We start from the raw sequence: 25882 nt of genomic DNA, 5'->3' as shown, positions 1-25882 counted from the left end.
GTACATCCAGCTGGAAATTGATGTCACTATCTTTACTTGTTGGATGTGATTGCTGATGAACGGCTTCAATATTTTGGTGATTTTAAGCCAATGAAGGACGATCTGGCTGTCAGCCCACAATGTGATCCTTTTAAGTTGCAGTTGTTCGTGCAGATATGATGCCAAACGTGCAGCTGTCAGAGCTGCCATAAGTTCAAGTTCTGGAAGGGTAAGTTGTTTCCTTGTCGGAGCAACACGCGACTTTGCCATGGCAAGTGACGATTGGTTTCCAAGTACTAAGTAAGCAGCGGCTCCATAGGCTTTCTGGCTTGCGTCCGCAAAAACGTGTAGTTCTGTGTCGTTGCCGTCAACACAGACATCAAAAGTGAAGTAGCGACGCCGGAACTCAAGTTTGGTTGCATCTCCTATCTCCATCACTATAACACGCCATTTTTGATCAAGGGAGGGTGGAAGTGGTTCGTCCCAATCTATCCCTTCCTGCCACTGTTCTTGTATCAGAATCTTGGCAGCAACTGTGACCGGTTGGAGTAGTCCGACTGCTGTTCTTGGATGATGTCATTGTACAAGTCTAGTTTCTCAGGATTTGCGGCTAGTCGTCTGACCATGGAGCGAGTTCTCTGCTCAGTAATTTCTGCATTTGATAGTAAAGTGGGATGTTCTGGTCGCCATGGCAACCTTGCACTCTACCGGCCATCCTCCAACATAATAGATGAGTCTTGATAATACTTCAGAAAGTCAGGGGTGTCTTCTGAGAAGTTTAGTAGAACACCAACTGATTCAATACGCCAGAAACGTTCCAAATCAAATTCTTCTTGTCGACGCTCGGTCACAACACTTAAAATAGAAGTGTTGAGGTTCTCTGAATGGTTACTTTTGGAGAGGGAGCCTGAGAGGAGATACCCTATCTTTGATTTGGCTGCTGTGGGACCTGGACCCTTGATAACTTCGTTTCCAACTACATCCCAGTAATGATCCGCGCCGATAAGAATATCAACTGTGAAGGGTGCATCATCAACGTTAATGTGTGATAACGTCAGTCCCCTTAAATGCGGTCCCTTACATTGGCGCCAGACTGAGTGTAAGTAGTGAGGAGTGCAGCGATTGTTGGTACAATGATCACGTGAATAGGAATGGTCTCATCTTGAGTGGTTTCAAGGTAAACGGTAGCAGTGTTAATACGCTTAACAGATGATGTGTTTCCACCGAACGTTGACAGGGATATTGCCTCTTGCGTTTCTGGTTTCAGATCAAGCTTGGCTGCCACATCTGATGCAACGAAGGAGCGTTGAGATCCCTCGTCAAACAGAATATGCGCACTGATATGGTTGTTGTGACTTGCAACAGAAGCAACAGCCGTTTTTAGTAGAACGGGGGTGTGTTTTTTAACATCACCAATTTGGTAGCACGAAACTGAAGGTATCGTAGTCTTCTCAGTGGTGGGTGTACCTGGAACCTTGTTTGTAGTTGCTGGTTCAGTGAATGGTGCTGTGTGAGGTAGCTCTATATTTCTACAAAGATTAGTATGATGCTTTCGATGGCATACATTGCAGCTGTTTTGTGATTTGCATTTAGATACTGAATGACGATTCAGACAGTTAAAGCATGCCCCTGCGTCACGTACAATTGAGTGTCTCTTTTCCTTATCTGTCACAACATTGCAGTCAGTTGGACTGTGTTCACCCTTACAAAAAAGGCACATTCGTTTGGTGGGGCGATCACCAGCGGAAACAGGAGTACGAGGCCTTGAAGCCGTGAGAAATGTAGCAGTAGTAGCAGTTGAGTTGCCACTGAATTCATAGTCACAAAGGTGTTCTGTCCAGCCTCTAAGATTTCAATTTCATTCAAAATTGCCTGCCGTAAATTATCAAGTTGCCACTCCTTGTTTCCATTTGTCTTGCTGGATTTCTCTTAATCCCATTAGGTAATTTCTTCTGAATGATAGGAACAAGAATGTCCCCATAAGTTTCTGTTTTCTTTCCTAGTGTCTCAAGTTCCCTGATGTGGGTCTCAATCGAGTCGTAAAAAAACCTTAAACTACTTAAATGATCGGTGGGTGATGATAGGTTCAGTAGTGATTTCATGTGTGCGTAGTACGTAAAGTTGTCCTCGTCTTTTCTGTGCAATCGGAGGGCAAACTGTGTCCGTTTTAGCGGGGTTTGTGGCTTTCGAATTTTCACGATGTCGTTAGTTGTCATTTCCCGCCATAAAGAGAAGAAAGGTTGATGACTCGCGGCGATCTCGTCCCACGAATTGCCCTCACATCACAAAGCACCGGTCCGAATCGCCATTAAAGCACCACAGCCTTAAAGCCAGATAAATTTCCTATCACATCAACTCCACACCGAGACCACACAGCCATTTTTGGCGGATTAATTCCAAATAATGTTCGGCTTTCTATAATCTTCCCATGCGTTCAGCTAGATGTGTGGCTACGCCCGTTATAGCTTGATGGCGATCGTATTACATTCTTCACTCTCATTGGCGAAGTATTTCAAATTGTCTAATGACAGTGCAGAATGTAATAACTATAACTATAAGTATACCGATCAAGACGGCAAGGGTGCACTGATCGGCTATTTTTTGATTGCCGTTTACAACCGTTGTTCGGTTTTCTGATCTAAAATAAGACCAAATAACTGGTTGTGCTGTTGCAGTTATTTCCTTGCTTTTGTTTGTTGTGGTTTTTGTGGGTAGTGCATAGTAGGTGCAATACCCATATTCTCGGTTTTCGGATGACGTCACTGCCGCCATGTTGGAGCCCCGTAAAAAAAGAAACGGCGGCCATGTTGGAGCCCCAACCAAATCCTCCGGGAATTCAACTCTATTATTATGCAAACGTCTTTCTTTTGTTTTCGTTGAAAAACATGCCTGTTGATTACGTGAGTGAAAACCAACAATTGTCATTGGGGCTTTCTGAGTGAGAGAGTGATGTGTGAGATTTGTAGGCCTGCGGCGCGTACATGAATTACGGAATTTATGTACGGTTTTCTTGATTATAACAATTGAAGTTTGTTTGCGGCCCACTTGTCGCCATTTTCCTTTCTTAATTTTTTTAACGAAAAAGAAGAAAACTGTTTGAGTACATTATTATTAAATTAACAGAGAGATTTGAATTGTTAGATGTAAATGTCTTAAATCAAAAATGACTCTTTTTCAATCTAAGGAGATCATGACGCAAGTCCACATTCCACAAACATTCTGCAGGTCAAATGAAAAAGTAAAAATTCACCAGTTGGCCATAATATTTTTTCTCTGAAAGACCAGGTAAACTTCCCTGCCTGCACTGAAAAACATTCCGCTGTTCCAGAAGAAAACTCTTTTTATCTTTACCATTGCGATCGATCAGCAAAAAAAACAAATTTCATCAGCTTGTTTGTGTTAAAAACTTCCACGGCGCTGTACGCGAAAGTTTTGCCCAGTAATAGAAAAGATGAGCTCTTCTGAATAAACTAGTAATAGCTTTCTGATATCACTACATCTGCTCCCGCCTAAGATAGTATTAAAGACAGTTGAGATACGTTTAAATTATATGCTGAACATCTCGCCCCTGTTTCCTTACGAGTTTCTATTTCGTGGCTTCTAAAACGCCTCAGTCGTGTAGAAGAATACCAATACCATTTGCACGCCCGTTTAAGCAAAATACCGATAACACCTCACGCGCCCGGTTGAGAAAATCGACATTGATTCCCCCTACAATATCTACCAATTTAGACATTTACCCTTTTTACGCGGGGACTTCTTGCCTCCTCTGGGCCAAAACCCTGCGGGGGCAATCGGAAACATCAAAAAATCGCAACTCAGAATCGTCGTCTGAACATATTTATTAGTTGTACATGTTGAAACGTTCATACGTTTGTACTGTTCTCTATCCGTTTCATTATCATAATTTTTTTTGTATTTACAATATTTATGTAGTTTGTTTCTTATTAAGATGTCTTTTTTTGTAGCAAGGGGTGCTTGTAAAGTGGGTGGCTTTGTATCTTTTTTCTTTTAGGGGTTGGGTCGGGTAATTTACCTAGTAGGGGACTTCGTGTCCTATTACCTGCCTTTTGGCGAATTCGTTAAATAAATAAATAAACTTAGTTTTCACATATGTCGAAATGATTTAGTCATCGAGTGGACGTGTACGTTCAGAGAACTACTTTAATTTTGCATTTATCGATGGGATCTGATTGGTAAACATGTAAATTATATCGGCTAGTCTGTGTTTGTTGATTTCACTGATAGCCTCTTTCTTCTCTTGTAATGTATTCACGCAATTTTTCACTGCACTGGTTATTTTTTTTTTAATGGTATCTGTGTGAAAAATAGAGAAGCGGAAGCCCCTTGTATGTTAAAGGTTAGAGGGAAAACAAAGCTGAATAGCGTTTTTAAATCTCATGTCATTTAACAGCCGCTTTAGGTGGCTCGAGCCAGTTTCAACAGTTTAAGGGACATTCTTATTATAAGGGTTATAACTACAACACAGTATCACACAACAGCAATGTTATGGTTCCATATGAAACACCAATTATTGCTTAACAAAATGTGACCTAATAGGTTACCTTGGCAACATGAAAGCTTTCCAAAAACACCCTATAATTCGTCTATATCTCGAAAAATGAACTCGATGACCTCCATTTTTTATTGTAGCATAGTAATAAGCAATCTGAGATAGAACTATCGGCAAAGTTTTAAAAAATTCTTGGGAGCCAATTCAGAGAGCTAATGGGGGTCACCGAGTTCATTTTTGAGATATCATTAAAGACGAATTATAGGAAATTTGTGGAGAAAAAGAATACCAGCATGAAAATGTCATTATCCGGATCACGGACATAAATAATGAGACAATCGATCTTTGTGAGAAATAAACAATGAGAATTTGTTAATTAATCGATGACCACAAAATGAAAAGATATTTTGCGTGACATTTGGAATTTCTTTAGCTAAAAATAGACTTTGTATAGTTCTCCAAACAGTTTCTCATTTACACTCTTTATGATCTTAAATGCCTGCAAACAGAACTTGAATAACTGTGCCCACGCCTTAAAAAAAGTCCAAGGTCGTTAAAATATTCAATCCAATCCATGTGATTAGAAGTGGTCCTAGTCAAATATATTGTTAGCTTTTCAGTGAAGAAGGAAACTCATACACGAGGAGAAAGAATTTTGTGGCATAGTAGAGACGAAAAAGAATTCGGCAATCGAACACTCATTGGTATCAACTCTGCCTATACAAGAGGATGAGAAGATCGCGACCACCCTTACATTCTTTTGTCCTTATGTTAATTAGACCTACTACCCTCATTTTGAAACAAATATTATTTTAAAATTTGCGAGTCATAGCGACGCTAGAAGGAGGGCTTATTAGCATAAAAACAAAACAATATTTTTTTTGACCCCCATTATGAAAGAGATCTGTTGAGTAATACATTCAAACTACTGGCCTTGGCCTTGCTTTATCCTAAGTGGATATACAAAAATTGTTTGGTAACTTTAGTCCCCCTTTTTAGGCACTTACCATTCGTTGCTTTTTTTCCTCCTTCCGTTGGAGTTAAAGATTCTGTGGGGTAGTACTTATCAAGCCAAGTTCGATGTGTCTCGTTATAATCTTGCTTATTAGTCAGCAATGAAGAATGCGGAAAAAAGGATGTATGTTGCATTGTTGGCAAATGTCTCAATGTCACTTTATTATATTTTTGTTCAGTTCCTAGTGCTCCTCCTGACGGATTAAAGGCAGTAGACACAACATCCACTAGTATCCTTGTTCAATGGGGTGATGTGCCCGATTCTGATAAAAACGGTATCATAACAAGTTACACCGTGCGGTATCAAGCAATAACTGAAAGAATTACAAATGCAACTGTCAACACAACGACTGTTGAGGCTCCAGTAATGCATGCAAACTTGACTGATCTGATTATCAATGTGAAGTATAACATCAGCGTTTTGGCGTCTACCGTCAAAGGGGATGGTCCGTACAGCAATGGTACAGAGGTCACAACAAACCAGTCAGGTTAGTGGACTTTTACCCTTCCTTTACAACACAATATATAACAAGCTGGTTATTTATGCTTTCGGTAGTGTTTTAGCAAGTGGAACCGGCGGCTGAAATTCCAGCAACGTAACTTAAACTTCTTAAATGGTCTGACAAGTAAGCAAGGACTGGAGAGAGAAGGTCTTAGAGTTGATCACACTGACGTACGGGCATTAGAGAGAATAGGCTTCGCATTTACGGTATCGGAAGCGTCAGGCTGAAACTTCCAAAAGTGTTGTTTATTTTCAGTCTAATTATTGCCTTTCAACTACAGTTCACAATAATAAAATAAAGTATAAATAAATAGAAAATGTGCTGAAATTGCAGTCAGGAGTTTGCATAATTCCTCATAAGAAGTTTCGGACTTTTTACAACGTCCACTAAAAACGTTTTAAAGACGTCTCGACCGAGAACCTTCGGCCATCTTCGGTTTGAATTTGACACAAAAACGACGGCTTTTTTCAACGATTCACGTTAATTTTGCGTAAGCGTGTGACTAGTACTGTACGCGTGATCACTGCGCGAGGCGAGGAACATTACAGTAATTCAGTGAAGTATAAATGCACGGAAGCTACCTATGCAACCTTCTATGGCCTCCCTAAGATACACAAAGTTAACGTACCTCTTCTTCCAATAACTATTTGTATCAACTCGCCAATGTACAACCTATCGAAATATTTAGAGGGGTATCGAATGGTCTTTGCGAGCAGTGTGTTTATTTTTGCGAGCACGAGCAGTTGTCAAATTTTTCTTGCGAGCAGCGAGAACTTTAGAAAAATACGGATGGCAAGCACTTCGAGTACTTCGCAAATTTTCCGCTAGCTGGAATCTCTCTTTTATCAATAGGAAACGCTGTTTTGCGCCAAGTAATAGCTAATAATCTGGCTGACACCTAAGGCGGTTCAACCAATCCCAACAGCTTACAACAAATAGGCCACTTTCGATATATTCAAAATCAGCTTGAAACAGAGGCTTAGAGTACAAAGACAAAGGAAAGTCGATGATATGCTAATATCTTTCACATTCATTGCAACTTGTTTCTATCGTTTTTGTCCTCTCTAACTCACTATCAAGCTGAATATTGATATTTCGAAAATGGCCTATCAAGTGCCCTGCTTGATGCGAAATTTCGTCACGTAGCTTCACTTGAGTCAGTGGGTGGACGCTCAAGAACTTCAAGAGTCCTCAAATCTCTCGAGGAGATCTACAAGATCCAAGGCTCACGATCTAAAGTTTTCCATCTCTTTCTAACCCGACGCTAAAATGGATAGTATATTTTTTTGGTTATATAGTTCTTATGAAATGTAAATAACGTGACATTCAGTCTAACAAGCATTTTGGGTTTCGGTTTCGATGATCGGCAAGCTGGATTTCCTCTGATTGACTGAAAATGATTCAACACAATGCCACTTAGAGGCTTTTAGAATCTAACCAATTACAGCCGTAAGATCTCACTGTTGAAGACAGACTGAAGCCAGAGGTAAGGATGTTTCAACCTTTTGTTTTAACCATATCATGACTGATTTATCGTTTATATATATAAAAGATAACTACAAAGCAGGATTAACGAAATTTCGAGCAATCAAGCACATTTTAACGAGAATCCGAGTATGCGAGCATTTGCAAAATTTTGCGAGCACGATCAAGCGAGCACCCGTGTAATTTTGCGAGCAATTCGCGCAAAGGCCAACTTTTGGGAACATTTTTAAATTAAATGGGTTATTCGATACCCCTTTTTCTAATGACTGCAAAATTCTCGCGCGCTCATCGGCTAATTTTTATTGTCAATAAGCGGACAGACACATAAATTTATAATTTATGCGATAATAACGCGATATTGCTCGCGTCAGATTGAAGTTTCTCGCATTTTTGTCTCGCCTTTTGCTCGTGTTTTGACTTAATTTTGACCCCCCCCTGCCTTTTTTGTTATTGTAAAAGACAAATTGATGTCAGTTTTTCATGCGTCTGTCCTGTCATTGATCATGAATTTCGTCATAACATCGTCAAAGTACGTATCTGTGGATCCACAAGGCGATAGTGGATCCGCAGACTAGCTGCAGCATAGTGGATATACCAGCACCAATTTGGCCATAATATATTTAACAATTAGAATATGAGCTCGAGATTTCCATGAGGTGATAGTTGATTCGGCCGAACCCTGACATTTATACAGTACTTTCAATTACGTAATGTTCCTCGCCTCGCCAGTTACGCAAAATTAATGTGGACCGTTGAAAAAGCTGTCGCTTTTGTGTCAAATTTCAAACCGAAGATGGCCGAAGGTTTTCGGTCGAAACGTCTTAAAAATGTTATAGAGGATGTCGTTTGACGTTCAAAAAAGTCATTTTCCGAAATTTATTATGAGTTTCATTTACTTCACTTCCATTAAAATTGTGTTACCTCCCAAGGATACAAATGCACAGCGAGCGGAGTTTTACTGCGAAGCTGTAGTTTATCTTTTACCGACAAACGCAAAGCTTCTTCTTAGTTGATAAATCTTTTTTTGCATGAATTAATAGTGTTAAAACTAGTTGGAAGTTGTTATCAGCTTAGATTTTCCATTCTTGATTTCATTTTTCCATTTATTTCTTTTATCAGCGCCTGGTGCTCCTCCCAGCAACGTAAGAGGACACAATACAAGCTCGACGACAATATTAGTACAGTGGGATGAAGTTCCAATTGAAAGGCAGCACGGTGAGATCATAAGTTACACGGTGATTTATTGGAGGACAAAAGATGCAGGGGAGAGACAAGAAGAAAATTATGTACAGGAACTTGAAGCAACCTTGCAAGGTCTTGAAAAATATACCGACTACAATGTTGAAGTATTAGCTTCTACAATCAGAGGTCGTGGTCCACACAGTCATTTAATTACAGTCCGCACAGATCAAGACAGTAAGTAAACACAAGGAGCCAGTGGCGTAGATAAGATTTATCAATGTTGTTCGGACTGCTGGGTTCTTTGTGCAGTGGAGTATCATGACCTGTCGGGAGAATGCTAAGAGATAGTAAGTTAAGTAATCTATTGGACTGTACTCTTCTCTACTCTTATCTCTAGTTAAACAGGAAGCTCCATTTGTGCACGTTTGTCGATGACTTAAATACCCGTACACGAATTTGATTTCCCCAAATATTGATGGAAGATACCAACATATGCCAAGCAGCTAATCATCCTAACGTAATAGACGGGGGTGAAAAAGTATAGAACTTATACACGGTGATATTGGAAAACTTAATGCTTTTGGGGCCTTGATCATGAGTTTCAGGACGACCGAAGACAAATCTAGATGGTGTTCGGAGCAAGGTTTGAAAGGAAAGCGTTCAGTACATTGATTTGTCTGTCCTTCAGTATCAGAGAGAGTATTGTACGTGTACTTTAGAGCCCAGATTTTCAGGCGAATCATAATCATTCAAGTTGGGTTGTCACTTTTTATAAAAGTTGCCACGTCACTTCTACTTCTTCTGCTTTAAACTAAGTGGAGTGCATATTCAACCAAGGTAAAATGAGGATCACCAGTTTAACCGAGGTAAAAACGGATTCAACCTTTTGCCTATTTGACGATCATCAAGTTTATAGGGTTAAAGCCGTGTAGACCACTCTCATAAATGGCGACCACTTTTACATTATTTTGTATTAATATTAATTATACCTACTACCCTCATTTTGAAACAATTATTCTTTTGCAATTTGCTCCTCCTCCTAGTATTAAAACAAAAGAATATTTTATTTGGCTGCCATTATGAAAGAGGTCTATGCCGGGGTGTCATTGAAATAGTTTCTAGTTTGTCCATGCATAGTCCCATTCAATTTTCTTCAAAGTTGCTTGTTTCCTAACACAGGTCATATTTAGAGCGGTTTTCAATTGAGTGTCGAAAGTAATTAGCGAATTGCTTTGGTTTTGCATTACTTCACTCAGTGATTGGTTCAAAGTTCTCGCGCCACTTTTTCTACCAATCAACCAAGTGAAACCAAAACCAGCTCGAGCCTGCACATTTTCCCGCGCTTTGTGTCGGCTTCGAGTTTTGATTGGTTTACTGGATTGTCTCCATCCTTTTTGATTGGCCAAAATAAGTACTTTGGTTTTGATTTTCCGACATTCGATTGAAACTAGCTCTATTTCTTGTCGTTTTTGCTTTTTAGCACCATCTGCCTCTCCAGCAATAACCCATGTAATGGCGCTTAACAGTACCAGTATCCTGGTAGAGTGGGATCGTGTTCCTGAAGAATACCGAAACGGCATTATAACACGATACACCATTCACTACAAGGACGTTGCAAAAAAAAACGAAAGCACAGTGGATGCACCAGCACCTGCATCAGAAATAACTATAACCGCACTAAGGCAGAAAGCTCTGTATTCAATTCGGATTAGGGCTGCTACTTCAAAGGGTGATGGACCATGGAGTAGTGCTACGGAGACAGAGACTCCTCGTAAGTGTAATGTTATAAATCATGTGGTCTTGTGATAATTAAAGCTGTGCGCTCAATTCTGTCTCGTTACTTGACAATGAATGACATTTTCATTGTCCTGTAACAAGTTTTAGCAAGCCTCTATCATGATGCCCGACTTTGTATTATAACATATAAACAAATTCTCTAACGGCGTTAAGAAAGAAGACTTGCAACTATCGTTGCAAATTCGTGTCATCGCAAAGCAATCAAAACATGAAAGTTTATTTTCGAAGTCTCGATCGTTGAACAGAAACTATCCTACAGCTCTGGCTCACTTAAGTAAAAGATCGACAAAAACATCTAACTTTGCAATGATAGTCAGAAAAAGCCAATATACGGAATCAACAAATTGACTCGAAACATTTCGAGAATTCGAGATTTTAATTATTTACAAATTGATTTCCTCACTTAATTTCTCCTTTATCAATTACATTTTTATGGAGGAAGGTACTGATGTCATAAAGAATGCATACATTTATAACTCGAAGGTTGCGTTTCTAGAATTTTGATTGGCTCACTGAACCTCGATTATGGCTCCACGTGCATTATGGTCGCGGCAAGTGCTGCAAAGCTGAATTGTTTTCCTTTCCAACTCTGGATAATTTCGGAGCCCATATTCATTAAAAAGGGAGAGTGCCACAATTTCCGATCCTTGAACACTTAAAATGTCGTTATGTCGTTATGACACGGGAGTACTCGGGAAAAATACAACTGCTCCCAATGGGATTCGAACCTACGACCTTCCGATTACTTGTTCGTATTTGTACCAGTCAGCTTTAGAGGATGATCGGAAAAATCCGAGTGCTCCTCGGCAAGAGTCGAACGTACGACCTTCCGATTACTAGTTCGGATTTGTACCAGTGAGCTATAGGGGATGATGGCAAAAATCCGAGTGCTCCTCGGAAAGAGTCGAACCTACGAGCTTCCGATTACTAGTTCGGATTTATATCAGTGAGCGATAGGGGATGAACTCAAAAATCCGAGTGCTCCTCGGCAGGAGTCGAACCTACGACCTTCCGATTATTAGCTCGGATTTATATCAGTGAGCGATAGGGGATGATCGCAAAAATCCGAGTGCTCCTCGGCAGGAGTCGAACCTACGACCTTCCGATTACTAGCTAATGGAGACTAGTAGATTCGGAACTGTAGGTTAGGTTATTAACCCAGGTTCATGTGACAAACATCCTGCGATTTGTTACAAGAGTCTGAGAGATGTTGACATTGTTGTGTCAGAATTTTCGCCTCTCAAAATAGTGCCAAAAGGGCTTTCAGAATTTCTGATGCCTTGAACACTGAAAAATGATGTGAGAATTTCCGACACCTCAATGACGGCAAGGAATCAGTTTCAGAATTTCTAACCTCTTAAACACTGAATAAGAGGTTCAGAATTTCTGATCACTATAACACTAACCCCTTGAATACTAAGATGAGTTGATAGTTTCTGACCCATAAATGCTTCAGAAAACTGAAACTTATTCCCACTTTACATTGACTGTTTAACCTTTGCATATTACATTTACCTCGAAGTGCTATTGAAGGACAGAGTTCAACGTAAAATTGTACGATCAGCTCATGCAGAATTAAAGCGGGCATGGGGCCTCGGATTGTACCTAAGAAGTTTTCGGAGAAGTAACGAAAAATATCCCGGCAACTAGCGGTCAAGACATTGTCCGAGGGGATGTATTTACCACAACATCAGAAGGTATCTTTTCTGGATCCCAGCTGTAGGATCTTGAAGCGCTCTTGACGCAATGGTGGACACTTGGTTTGGACCTTAATTAATAACAACATAGATGACAAGGTTTCATTTGTTTTAAATTGGTATTCTTGGTAGGGCGATGAAAAGAGCTTAAGGTAAAAGTTTGCTTCACTGAAAGAGTTAACCCTTTCCATAAAAAATGCCACAAGAAAGCTGCATTAAATTCACTTAAAGTAAATAACCAGTTGAATGAATGTTCTTACGTTGACGTAGTCAACGCATGGGGTATAGGTACCATGGAGTGGGGACAAATTCGGGAACGTACTAAGTCAACTCGGCTTACTTGACTTTTCAAACATTTGCAAAAATCAAAATGAATAGCAGATATTTCATTAACGTAGCTTCCAGATTCCCTACTTTCTGTGTAGATGCGTACGCAGTACGCACAAGCTTGTTTTAAAATCATCCTCATCAACTGTTCTTCGTCCTCGCGGAAACATTTCAGGTTAAGATAAAAAAGAATGATTCATTCTTGTTTTCCTCACTTTTTTGTCAGTTGAACATATGAGACTCTCGGTCTTTCTTCTTACTACGAAAACCACCGATCTGTGGAATGGGCTGGAGTTTACGTGTTTCTGCCCCGCCCATCTTCGCTTGTAAAATAATAGTTCAATTTCTTAAGATCTATTAACAGAACTGAGCGCGTATTGAAGGCTCTATAATCGTGGTAAAGCTCTCGGAGAAGACTTGAGAATGAAGGTTATACAAGACATAATGATCGATATCGGAAAAGGGGGAGACTTCACCACAGCTTTCTCCGTGGGAAGTCTTTCTGCGATTGTCATAGAAAAGAGAGATAAATTTTGAAGACTTGATTTTCATTAGTAGTGTTCGTTTTTAAATTAAATTTGTTTCAGTTATACCAGAGAACCCCTAGTCGATTCTGAAGCGATGTACAAGATAGCTGACGATCCCGTTTAACATCAGAGAAACTTTGAAAAATGGTGAAGAAGTCAGGTTAGTATAGGTGATAGTTAACTTGTGTTCGCGTGTAGCCAGTTAGGCTAAAGAAGTCTGAATGTGATTTAGGAGGTGCTCTTTTGCTCAAAAGGCAGCTCACTTTGGTCAACGCAAAACAAGGAAATCAAACACTTGATGTCCTTTGTGATTTGACAGAAGCCGCCAATGGCATGTATTCTTAATACTTAAACTTACTTCATACATACGTACTTAATATTGACCTGTCTATATGGGTGCTTTTCAGGGCCAATGAAACGAAAGCAAGGAAACAACAAGTGACAAGAGCCAAACCAGTTGGTTATTGGCAAATGCAGCCGAGAGGTTGAACCAGGGACTACCAAGATCAAATTCAACGAGTGGTCAAAACGGGTCTTGAACCCGCGATCTCCGGATCTTAAGGCAAACGCACTCAGTAACCTCTGGGCCGCACTGCCTCCTCCGTGCCTTGTTTGTGACTTTTGACTAAGCGAGGTGATATGTTACAGTCCTTTCGATAGTACAAACTTCAGCTTCACCACGATACACAAGCGAGAGAAATATACCATTAGGTTTAATTTGAAGTCTCGGCCGCACACCGTCGTAACATTACAAGCGTGAATATTGGATAAAAACCACAACTATTGGCGAACATAAATTGAATTAAACAGTCATGTTTCACATAAAATACAGAAAGGAAAGTACAAAACTACCGGCATTGCCGGATACGAAAACCCAAAAACCTTGTGGGGAAAAATGGAAACGTATTCCCCGAACCAAACGTAATGCCGCAAACACTTCGGGGTTTAAAGGTATCTAATTGCGTAACAAATGAATGTATAAAATTAAAAGCATAAATGAAGCTTAACTATAAGTTAGGCCTAGACTTGACTAAGCTACAAAAAAAGCCATAGCAAGCACTGAATTGGCAATCGTAACATCTTGAAGACGGATACACAAAAAACCGCCCAATGATAACAAATGGGGCTAAAAACTGAGGCCCGACAAAAACTGTCCCCTCTGGGTAAGATACATGGGCCAGCTAGAGAAATAAAGAACCTATCCTACAAAAGCTTTACAACTCCAACATCTCGAAAATTGCGGGTAAACGGTGTTGACCTAGAATGACTAATCACATGCTACTCCTAGCTTAAATACACCAGTCACTACCCATAATCCCTCTGTAACACCTACTGAGATAATGAAATCAATGCTACTAAGAAAAGTTACAATTCGAGACACTCAAGGTTTCCACGTGCACACTCGTGCTAGTGTCTTCGTTAGGGGTGATCTAAGGTTGAGACCTGGATACTTTTATAAACACTGATTTGCGTCCTTTCTCTTTAATGAGGTTTAAATATGGGCGGCGTTAATAGAGGGATTTTAAGAAAAGCTGACGTCTACAGTGTTTTACCATTCCTTCAGTAGTATTCCATTTTGTTGTCGTTATACAATATGAGCGAAAAAACATGTAACTAAATTGGTACGGATGGATAGAAAATGAGAAGGTCAGCCTTATGAGTCACCTTTATTAAAGACATTGGAACAAGTGTCGAAACGTTGGGTCGTAATCTTGTAATTTGCATTAAATATTTTTCTAGGTGGTATAGCATCAAACTACTCGGATTGTAAACCTGTTACATTTTACATGTCAATACGAGCGTGAAAAGAAAGTACGTCTAAAGGTTACGTTTCTTAAAAATAAAGTAAGAACAGTTTAAGAGCAGTTTTGGAATTTCGGGAAATGCACCGACCGGCAAACATCTTGTATTGCGCACAACCACATACCATATTCTACAATGGCCCAGGAGGGTCAGAGTCCAGTTTTAATTTTTCACAGTCCAGTTTCACTTTTGTGAGTCGTCACAAGTTTACTTACAGGTCACAGGTCACAGGTCATTATTTTACCAATACAGAAAGTATCCTAAACATCCATAAAAGCTAACCTTAGGCCCAATTACGCCTAAACAAAAGCTTTTAGGCCTAAGGTTAGCTTTTATGAATGTTTGCGATACTTTCTGTGTTGGTAAAACAATGAGCTGTGACCTGTGAGAGAACTGGTGACGACTCACAAAATAAAAACTGGGCTGTGAAAAATTAAAACTGGACTGTGACCCTCCTGGACCATTGTACATATCGACTACACTTATCTGTGTAAAACTGACGAAGGACAAAATCTTTTTTAAGTCGGATGGGTAAACATCCTGGGAGTAGAAAAGAGATCTGTCACATACGGTCTAGCGGGGGTGACATTTCTCTCCCTCAAGGCCTGTCGAGGGAGAGACATATAAGCTTAGTTGGGACTTCAGCCGGTTAAAGTGATCGACAGGTCGACATTTCGGGGTGCATCCTCGTTGTACGACGCTCTGGCAAGGCGTCCAGAGTTACTGCGGCTGGTTCCACTTTTATACGAACGATAGAAGTGATCCCCGGCACTTAACTTGACAATTTAAGCGATTGTCTTTTATAGACACCTAAAAAATTCAGGTGTCTCCAACGAGATTCGAAGCCATGACCTCCGCGATGCCGTTTGACTGTTCTACCAACTAAGCAATGAAGCCATTAAGTTGGGAGCAGGTTAATTTGTCAGGCTCATGTGTTCCCGTGAAAGGACTCATGAATTGAAGTTCGGGTTATAGACGAAAGGAACCCACGTACGCCTATAAGCCCAACAAATGGCACACAAGCAAGTGAGACCAACGAATTGCCCTGCTCCCAACTTGTTGGCTTCATAGCCCAATTGGTAGAGCATTTCGTCGGGAACGTAGAGGTCATGAGTTCGAATTCCGTTGAAGCCACATGAATTTTTAAGGCGTCTGTAAGAGGCAATTGCTTAAACTTTTCAGATAAGTGCGAGGATCACTTCTATCTGTCCATTATAACCCGCACTTCAAATTTAAGGTAGTTCCTTAGTATTGCATTGTGCATCCCTATTGCGCGCATTTTCACGTCATTAGCGCGCGCTCATGAACACGTGCGCGTACAAAACGTAAGAGATTTCCCTCAAACTAAGCCCGATAGCGAAATAAATGTTCCTTTTCTCTCAAACGAGCACGGTGACCCCCGATTTTTTTTTTTCAGGTATTTGCTAAGAATAATCGAACAAAGAACATATTTGAAGAAGAAAAAAAGTTTGATAGTAGAACATGATTTTTTTTGGAAAACAGTTCCGTACTGGGTGTATTTTAGCCAAGGCGAGGACTTCAAGCTAATCACGGAAGTGCCGCAAAGAGCGCACTATTCCCACAACAAGGCGATCAAAAACGGCGTAAATGAAGCAATACTGCTAATCTGAATAAAAGAAGCTTTATCTTCAAAATAAAATGTTGTATCTTTGAAGTAACCAAGACTTAATTCTGTATGAGGGTGATTCGAATTTTTAACGCGCAGTCAGTAAAAATACCCCATTTTAAGAGCCTGCTGACGCGTAAACAAGCACGGTGACCGCATTTTCTTATTGCATTCTTTTAATGTTCATATCATGAATGTTAATTATGCCAAGTTTCCAAAAAGGTTTGATAGTAGAACAATTTCAAGGGAATTACCTTAAATGCATTCATTGCATTCGGTTCCACTCTTATCATGTTTTGTCAGCCAATGCTCAAGATTCAACACCTGCCAGCATATGTGTGATACAATGGCTGGTCTTTCATATACCGGATCCGAAATAATTAATGTCCATCAAACAAAAGAACAAAGCGAATGTAACAATGGTCCTTTCCGCCTTCTCCAGTTTAGTCTCTATAGGGAAGATATCAGTTTACAAACGTTGCTTTTGTTATTCAATTTTGCCTACTACAGGAACAAACGACCTTTTGTTTTGACAGTCAATATGGGCTCTGGTTGGTACATTAATGACAATGGGTGACATCAACGATATCTTCCCTCTATGAAAGTCTACCCCATACAATCGAATCGAATTTCATTTACACGTTGATCCACCTATGTCAGTGAAGTATATTGCGCGACGAAAGTTGAATTAAACATAAAAATCAGCCCAAAATCCCAGTTAAAATCAATTACTTTTATGGAAAATGGTTCAGCACTTTCCGCTTTGTCGCTCCGGGTCAGTAAAGCTTTAGCATTCTACGCCAGGAGAGGAAAAAAGACCACTAAACCCAAATCACTCGCGCAATTTTATCCTTTGTTCTTAATGGAGGAACGTTGGAATTAGACAGTCCTTGCAATTGCATATTCCAGCTGCATCTCTGGTTAAAATCATCAGGCCAGTCAAACGTTCCCAGCTGTGATTTGATGCTAATTGATAAATGCTGATTATGCATTAGAAATCCGGTTGCATTCTTCTCGTTTCGTTTCTTGACGCTGTCGTGTGCTCTTGAATTGTCACTTTATATATTGACAAGTCTCACAGGCTTTAAATTTCACACTTGATCTGACATCGAACTTTTAAGTGGTTTGTACCCAAAATCTTAAGGGAGGCGGACAATGCACATGATTTCCGATCAAGCTTTGTTTTCATGAGCAAGCTTCAAGCTAAGACCGCGCTGACAATGCGCACAGTTCTACGGCGACCGACCAGTCTTCGGCTTGCTGACAGTGCGTTTCATTATACTGTTACGTAATTCTATGCTGTCCTGGATTTCAATAGAAGGAAGTCTTCGTTAACACACCCTTGGCCTTCGCATTCAATCAATACACTCCTTCCTGTCTTTTCACTATTCGTTCTGTCACTTTCCGAGATATTAAATCTCACCTGCAAAAAACACGCATTGAAGGTAAAATACTGAAAACACTTAAATGGTTTGAAGCCAGGTTCAGATCTTAATGAAGCGAGATCATCTTAGCCTGCGTAGCAAGCGTTTCCGTGGGGCACAGAAGAGTAATTCACTACTTGCACAAATTGTATTGTATGTATCCCATAATACACCTCTTTTACCCACCAAAAATCTGCATAGACATTGTTTTCGACGTCTCTTGGGACATTTTCATGTCCCAGGAGAAATTGCAAACAATGGTTATGCAAAAGTTTTGGGGGATAATAGAGGTGTATTATGGGATTGTGCAAGTAGTGAATATTGAGAAGCGGGGTTTCTGCTCGCTCAACGGAAACGCTTGCTACGCAGGCTAAGATCATCTGGGTGAATCTCTAGTCCAGTTAATTTGTATATGAATAGCGTCTATTGTTACATGCCTCGTTCTTCAATACAATAGTGGCCGGGTATTTAGCCTGCGAGCAGTCTCTCTCAACCCCAGTCCCTCGGAGAACCTGCTGACAGGGTATCGCTCTTCTCTGGGCCTGTGCATCGTAACGTATAACTGCTCTGTAACAGAAATTCTATCAGTAAGCAAAACACTTATACGTAATATCAGTCCTTCACCCCCTAAAGCACAGTATGTCAGCATTATTCGTATGTAACCAAGGCACTGAAAATACTCAACGAGCAAATGAATGTAAAGACATAGGGTGATTCCTCGGTAAATGTTTCAATTGCTTCGATAACAGTTCTTGATCGTTTGTTGAGTGGCGAGACTCTAAGAGACGACTTTCCACTTGCCAGTGACATAAACAGAAAGGCCTGCCAGGTGATCTGGTGACGTAATTTGGAGCACTGGTAAAAAAATTTAATGCCGTATCCCACAACCGCGCGCGGCCTTGAGTGTTGTTTCCAAACTCCCTGCAGTATTTCCATCGCCAAAACTCAACAGATCATTTCGTGTCTACCACATTTCCTGTTACTGAATGAGCATTCAAGTAGACCCGACGAAATCTAACCTTGCTTCTGCCATATTGAATTCGAAAATAAGACCGCGCGCGGTTGTGGGATACGGCGTTAAAATTTTTCTCCCCAGTCCTCCGAGTTACGTCACCAGATCACCTGGTGAGGACAAAAGCAATATTCACAAACAACAGTTACATGTAAATGAGATTGCCCTCTTTCATATTTCACCTCAGGACTTCTAAACAAATTCTTGACTTTCACATGCGTTGCCTTGATGGCTATGATGGTGCTACGTCGCTACATGTACCAACCGATCCTCTGAGAATAGAACTCTATTTTATGTAAACGTTCTTTATTGCTTGGCATTCACTAATCGGCGACCGAGGGAAACGATAATGGCACGCAGCTCTGTGGAATTTTAAACATACAACTGAGAAACAAGAAACTGTTCATGCAGTGATAACATCTCTTGCTTCTGTTGTATGTTTCGTTGTGCCACTTAATTGTTTTCTAAACCAGTCTAAAATGACGTCTACGGGACTTAAAAAAGTTTGAATCCTCAGGTAAAATTGCCAAATAGTTTATTCTAACCAAAAGAGAACGCTTTTATAAAATCACTGAAATCATACACATTATGAACACTGCATGCATAGCCATTGTTCTGTTTAATTCCCCCATTTTTGCTTTGTTCTTCAGTATAGTTTTCCGGTTCGTTTTCGGACTCAACTTTTTTTTTTTCGGTGGGGGATTTGGCTGCGCATGCGTAAGCCCAAGTAGGATTCGAGCTCCGTAACACCTCATTCAGAAGCAATCGCGATGACCACTAAAGCACAGACGAACACGCGACATGTTAACGGGTGAAAAATGTTTTGAAGAATTGTGTGCGTGACCGGCAACGAGTTTTTGTGTTTTCGTTGCATGCATTGCAATATCCGGTCATCATATGACTCGGTAACACATCTTACCGGGCTAATTTCCCGGAGGGGGGACTCCCATATAAAAAGGGGAGGGATGCTCGTCGTCTTGCCATAGTTATGGGTGTAAAATGGGATTTTGGTCGCACTTAGGGTGTTCCTGGCAAAGCGCAATCATAGGTAGCCGTGAAGGTCTCCTTTAGGGTTGCGCGCAAAGAAATATGAAAGTGTTTATTTACTCTTTTATATTTCTTCACTTAGGTGAAAGTATTAGATGATAATGTCTTTGCCATCATTAAAAGTCACTTTATTTTTTATATATCCGTGTTTTAATATGGTCTCTTTTAGGGGTCAGAAAAAGCCTGGGCCACACCCAGATTCGTCTCCTTTAGGGGTCTAATTTAAAATTTCCGACAAGCATTCCTCGCCCTTTTACATGGGAGTCCCCCCCCCCCCTCCCCCTAGAAGAGCTAATTTCTCCTGGTATTGTGAAAAAGTATGAAATATTTTAAACTACCATCGTAGAAACTTGTAAAGCATCTGCTTATTGGTTTTGATTGGAGTCAACCCCTTTAGCAACATTTTTAAATGTGATCAACTATTCTACGGTAGGCCTTTCCCGATTCCGCTGAGCACCTTTTGAGCACTTTTTTGAGTTTGGAGCACTATTTTGCATTTTGAGCACCCTTAAGCACTTTGTCGCACTTTGGGCAACATTTGAGCAATATTTCACAATTCGAGCAAATTACGACCAACATATGTCAAAAACTGTGTGTCGCTCGCAACGAGAATCGTGTTCCAGGTCATAAATTTGAATAACTAATGATGTTGTCAAGAATAAAAGACCGTTGACTGAGCGTGAGAACAGAAGTTTCTGATTGGCTGATGTATCGTGTGTGTGTCATCTCAAATTTCTAAATCATCTGATGTCTAGACTGCTAAATTTATTTACAATTCGTAACCGGATTTAGTTTTTTAAGAGCACAAATGGAAGCACTAAATCAGTCGGAAAACAATAGCACTGAAGACGAAGAAGTGATTGATCCAATTACAATAACAGTAAATGCTGGAGCATCCCTTAGTGCTCCAGAAAGTGCTTCAATAGCACGAAAGCGAAAGTTCCGATCAACAAAGGGAAGAACAAGCAAAGAGGAAGCGCCAAAACCACCAATGTGAGTACATGGGATCGTCTCAAAGAGTACGCAAACCAACACTTTGCCGTGGTAAAAGGAAAGCTTAGAGGTAACTGTTCACAACTTTTAGCACTTTTTGAGCACTATTTTGAGAATTTGAGCACTTTTTGAGCACTTTTTAGCCATTTTTAGCCATTTTTGCCAGCACTTTTTTACGATTTTACGAGCGCAATCGGGAAAGGCCTATTTTTTTTTATCGCACTTAGCAATATGCTTTGTTTACGGAATGTGGGCTTTGGACTTCGGACTACGGAATTGAACTGGATGTTGGCCACGATATTGCAACGTAAAAAAATCCCTGAAATACTGTGAACTTTAAAGCAAATCGGCTAAAATTCCTTCGAACAAAGAGTAGGTTACCCATAGCCTCTTGTTATAAAAATAGCTGAGTGACCTGGCCGCTGAATGGAATACATGAGAAAAGCAGCAATTCTGTATCAAAGAGGGTCACATCAGACTTTCTTCCAGACATAATGCCTACAACCACCTTTGCAATTTACAAAAATTTGAAAAAAGAACTAGCTGCCCAGAATAATGACAATAATGCTCACTTTTTTAATATCTGTAGTTTATCTAGTTCTCTCAAGTGCTAGATGACAATAATTATTGAAGAGACCAAAAACTACAATCAATCTGGAGAAACTCAAATTTAAATGGTTTATCTGTCAATGTAACTGCTGACCTGGTCCTGTAACATGTTGTCAACACATGTTCCACTCACATTGAACAGGAGCATTCTTGCAGCTTCATCAACCACTTGTTTAGGGGTCATTCCCAAAATTATTTATTTGACATTGTTCTTACTACATTTGCATTGTATAAAATGTGAACAAAATGATTTGTTGACATTGTCATCATATGACATTATCACAGATGGAGGCTTTTCAGCGAAATGAGTAGACTAAACAATTTAGACATTTATAAAGACTCACTTGTCTCTCTGAAAATAACTAATACTATTACAGCCTATCATAAGTGAATCAGTTGGAAACAAAAGACTTGCTCGTATACCTTTTTTCCACAAAGTCGTGCCTGACATTATACAGGCCCAGATGACATTTCAGCAAGCAACCTAATTGAGACAAAATTTGTGATACTACCCTTAATTTTGTAGGGATTTACACCACATAGTCAGAGCTGCATGTAAATAACATAAGGCAAACTATTTTAATTCACTGACATAACCCCTTGGCCGATTCCTTCACATTGACTGTCTCTATTTCGGTGACTAGAAATGCTGACTGCGATGTCTATGTAGCAAGCAATGCACTTCCTTGGACAATTTGACTTGAGCAACCTAAAGAGCGACTTCTCAACTCAACACCAGCTATCAAGAGCACATCAATTGGACATGTATTTACAGTATATCATCTCCATGAGCATCTCATCTGTAAGTTACTAGACTTTAAATTTCCACTAGTTTCTTTTCTTTTTGTGCTCCTCAGAGTGAAGTAAGCACCAATTCATTTGTCATAATCTCTCCTTGAGTTCACTCACCTAACATGCTGTAAGCCTCTGTCAGTTCTAGGGTAAACAAAATGCCACATTTAAAAATCATAAGCAAAAAGGATCATATTAGCAGTCTCCTTTCCATCAATATTATACTCATTAGTATATACTGAAACAGTGGATAGCGTTGCACTAGCGTGCTGATTGGCTACTCAAACTCTGGATATCCTTTGCTATTCACTTCCAAGCAATTTGCCTTGGAAAATGTTGTAATCTTTGCGGGAATACATGAGTTAAAATCAGCTGTTTGTGCTATATTATCTCACTGTTTTAGTATAATACTAAGTAACACAACTATTCACCTCAGTTTTGGTGGCTTAGTGGTGGATATTTACCTCGCCGCTTCACAGCTCAGTAAATATCCATCACTAGCCACCTCCACTTCGGTGAATAGGTGCTAATTATCATAAACTTGGGAGGAGATAGCTAGGAGACTTTCCAAGGAAATAAAAAGCTTTAATTAGCATATTCTCAGATAATGTAACCAATTCCCACACAAAAAAATTAAAAATTGTGCTGTGTGATGTCTCCAGCATCATTCAGCAGATGAGTCTACTCTGCTCCTTTCGCCCCATGTCAAAATATCGCTAGAAAGAGGGACTACCCAGCACAGGTTGAAGTCGGCGAACATTAAATTGCTCTTTATTGCCAAGTGAAATGTTACTGGCCACAGCAGTCCTGTTGCAGACAGAAAATCTTTTAGCTAAGAAACTTAAAGTGTGAACCTTTAAGCACCTTTTCAGCTTCTTGAGTTTTTTTTACATCATGGTGATATCTAGCAACAATTCATAATAAACAGCCTTTATTTCCTGCCAGAATATGCCGGATATGGAATACAGAATACGAATTGTATTATATTGTCCAAGACATTTATACAAACACTCTCTTTTAAAAACAATTCGACTGTGAACCGATTTCTCAAAAATGGCATTTCGTGGATGAAACAGGTACAGGCCATTACCTCAATTTTGTTGAAGATAATCATCCTTAATTTGGTTGAATAAATTCAAATTCAACTTTATTTTCACTGTTCAGATGAATTAATCTTACAGAATACATACTTTTTTCTTACAGAATATACTATTAAATATTAATAAATGGAAAATCTAGCGAGGAAACACACAGTGGCCAAAGCAGCCAATTATCTTTCAAGTTGGCCACGGTCGCGCTTGAAATATAAATAATCAGGAAAAAAAAAGCAAGATTCACATTCATTAAAATTAAAAAGCACATTAGCATAATCTACAAGAAATATTACCTAATACTAATTAAAGCATAACTTAACCTGGGCGCTCATTCACGCACCAACATACAATAAATAGAGGGCATGCTGCGACATCTACTATTGCTGACTGGAAAAAAGAAATGTTTTATATTGCTTTGTAAAAGCAGGTTCAGTAAGGGGCTTTTATAAGTGAGATGATGGAACACTTTCCCCCACTTGAACTGCCTTGTATCTAAACATAAGTGAGGTCCTGCCAGGGGAGAAGTCATGTGTCGCTTGTCTGAATTTTAAAAGCTCTTGTGTCAGTGCTTTGTCAATGTTGCGCCGTGGTTCACGTTACTGTCGGAAATTTAAAGAATGAATTCCTGCGAAGGACTAGCATTCCATCCAGGGGGGAATAGAAATACTCCTAGTCACTTCCTACTACAGAAACCGGAGATAAGCACCGGCCTGAGAGGCCTTCTAGGCTCGTAGCAGACTTTACCTACCTACCTATATCATTTGTCGCTATATATTTCATTTTAAGTGCTGTCGCTACTTTATAGGCCATGTCAGTTGTTGGAATTTACCCTGGCAGAGCTTCATAAATTTGTGAGTCTTTGCAAATGCTTGCCCCATTTCAAGTTTCCTTCGGTAGCATATAGAGTTTTATGAGAGTTTATGTCTACTGCTGGAATAATAAAATCAGGGAATACAGCTGGAATGTCCTTCTTTTTTGAGAATTTTATGTGAAAATACAGCTGTCTTAAATTTTACAATGTTATCAAAATTGAGAATTTCTGGTAAATAATAATTGGTGTTGAGTGTTCTCTACTATGGGCAAAAAAGATATTGCGTATGCATTTATTTTAATCATTTGCTTTGTATGGAGCTTATTCAATCTTGCCTAATAGTTTTTTCTCCACCTCAGAATGCTATAGTTAAGGTAGGGAAAAATTAATGTATAATATAACTGCCTCATTGTTTCTAGGTCTAGATAAATTAATATCTGAGTTTTCCTAATATGCTAGTGTTTTTTGCAACTCTATTATTGACATGTTGTATAACGATGATTCAATCTTACACTAACACATCATTAGAATAGTGAATAATTACAAACGTTTTAGGAGTTAGCTTACATTGTAACGACTGCCGCACAAAAAGGCAACAAACCAGTAAAGGATCCCTGCTTTTGTAAAAATATACCTTACATGAAGTACTGTCCACATTATTGGTACCGAGTCCCCTGCTCTGACAGCTTCGTTTTGTAACATTGTAGTCTTATTTCTGGTGATACGATTACAGATTACCATTTTGGAAAGCTTTTATTCATTAAATTTACCTGATGCTTCACTGAACACTTTATTACATTAAATTAATGACCGAAATTACTTCTTTGTTTCGTTGCTAAATCTTCTGACAAGCTACGAGGGATTTTCCCGCCAGACGGCTCCTGGCTCATTCCCGCCAAAAAGTGGTAGCCGCGACGCAGGTTGTGATGTTTTCTAAAAGTAGCGAGTGACAAGCGACTTTTCTTCTTGCTGGAGGTAAAGAGATTGAAAATATTGAAAGATCTTTAATCACATTGTGGAGAGGTTGCAAGAGTTACCGTTAGGAACGAAAGGTAAAATGTAACATAACTATCACGAGCAAACACACTTCTGTCGTCCGTAAATAGCACATTTCACTTCTTCTAAAGCACGAGTTTAAAAGTACATCTTTAATATCTGAATAATTCCTTGTTAGTATTGAAGCGTCCAAATGGGCCGGGCGGCAAAATTGTGGCAAAGTTCCTTCAGTAAGGTAAAAGTTTGAAGTGTTTGCTGAAAATGAGTTGCGTACAAAAGACTTGTTTTTCCTGTAAGGTATGAGCATTTTTCTCGATTTGGAGGACTTACTCGCTATATTTAGAAGTCATAAAGCATTTCGTTGTTTTAATTGCTCAAAAATGAAACAGCCATTCCTGAATGGCTGAAACTTTTATTTGCATCTAAAGGACATTCCGGAATTCCTTTTAGGTCAAACAGAAACCAAGTTACGGTCCTTAATTAAAACATTGTTAAAAATCCATACAGGCGTCTCTAGTTTCCAGGCTGCATTCCCCCAAACCATATTAACTCTCACAAAAATTCATCAGATTTGGGACAACTGAGAAATCCTCAGTCATGGACCTACTATTTGGAATTACTTTGTTTGCCTATTTTTATGAATATTACAG

The 25882-nt window shown here is 39.6% G+C and overlaps 2 protein-coding genes across 5 annotated transcripts in view; one reads left to right on the top strand and one right to left on the bottom strand.

The window, feature by feature from the left end:
* LOC138023026 (phosphatidylinositol phosphatase PTPRQ-like) overlaps positions 1-13179 on the top strand; it is a 39358-nt gene extending 26179 nt beyond the window's left edge. Inside the window, exons 17-20 of the mRNA XM_068870061.1 lie at positions 5686-5994; positions 8614-8910; positions 10157-10447; positions 11996-13179. Of these exons, the coding sequence (XP_068726162.1) occupies positions 5686-5994; positions 8614-8910; positions 10157-10447; positions 11996-12123 (1025 nt within the window). The 3' untranslated portion in view covers positions 12124-13179. The remainder of the gene's footprint in view (positions 1-5685; positions 5995-8613; positions 8911-10156; positions 10448-11995) is intronic.
* Positions 13180-16730: 3551 nt separating this feature from the next.
* LOC138024910 (uncharacterized) lies at positions 16731-24840 on the bottom strand. Of its 4 annotated transcripts, XM_068872108.1 has the most exons (5): positions 24804-24825; positions 22449-22475; positions 21963-22023; positions 18316-18445; positions 16731-17877 (listed from the first exon to the last, which is right to left on the bottom strand). In XM_068872108.1, the coding sequence occupies exons 2-5, from the start codon at positions 22453-22455 to the stop codon at positions 17749-17751; spliced, it is 327 nt and encodes a 108-aa protein (XP_068728209.1). In that variant the 5' UTR covers positions 22456-22475; positions 24804-24825; the 3' UTR covers positions 16731-17748. The 4 variants fall into 4 exon arrangements, 1 of the variants encoding a protein (XP_068728209.1); XR_011127088.1 differs by lacking the exon at positions 18316-18445 and having other exon boundaries at positions 24804-24840; XR_011127087.1 differs by lacking the exons at positions 21963-22023; positions 22449-22475; positions 24804-24825 and adding an exon at positions 21634-21726.
* Between the last annotated feature and the right edge of the window lie 1042 nt (positions 24841-25882).

Source organism: Montipora capricornis, chromosome 11 (genome assembly GCF_036669925.1).
Source record: "Montipora capricornis isolate CH-2021 chromosome 11, ASM3666992v2, whole genome shotgun sequence".
Taxonomy (NCBI): Eukaryota; Metazoa; Cnidaria; class Anthozoa; order Scleractinia; family Acroporidae; genus Montipora; species Montipora capricornis.
This window is presented reverse-complemented; position numbering and strand designations above follow the sequence as displayed.

What these genes read in the sequence shown, in the direction of transcription:
- LOC138024910 (XM_068872108.1), bottom strand. An exon ending in CACGACTTTGTGGAAAAAAG is followed by an intron (nt 18,446 to 21,962) that starts GTATACGAGCAA and finishes TTTCTGTTACAG; the next exon opens with AGCAGTTATACGTTACGATG. An exon ending in CTATTGTATTGAAGAACGAG is followed by an intron (nt 17,878 to 18,315) that starts GCATGTAACAAT and finishes TGTTTTTTGCAG; the next exon opens with GTGAGATTTAATATCTCGGA.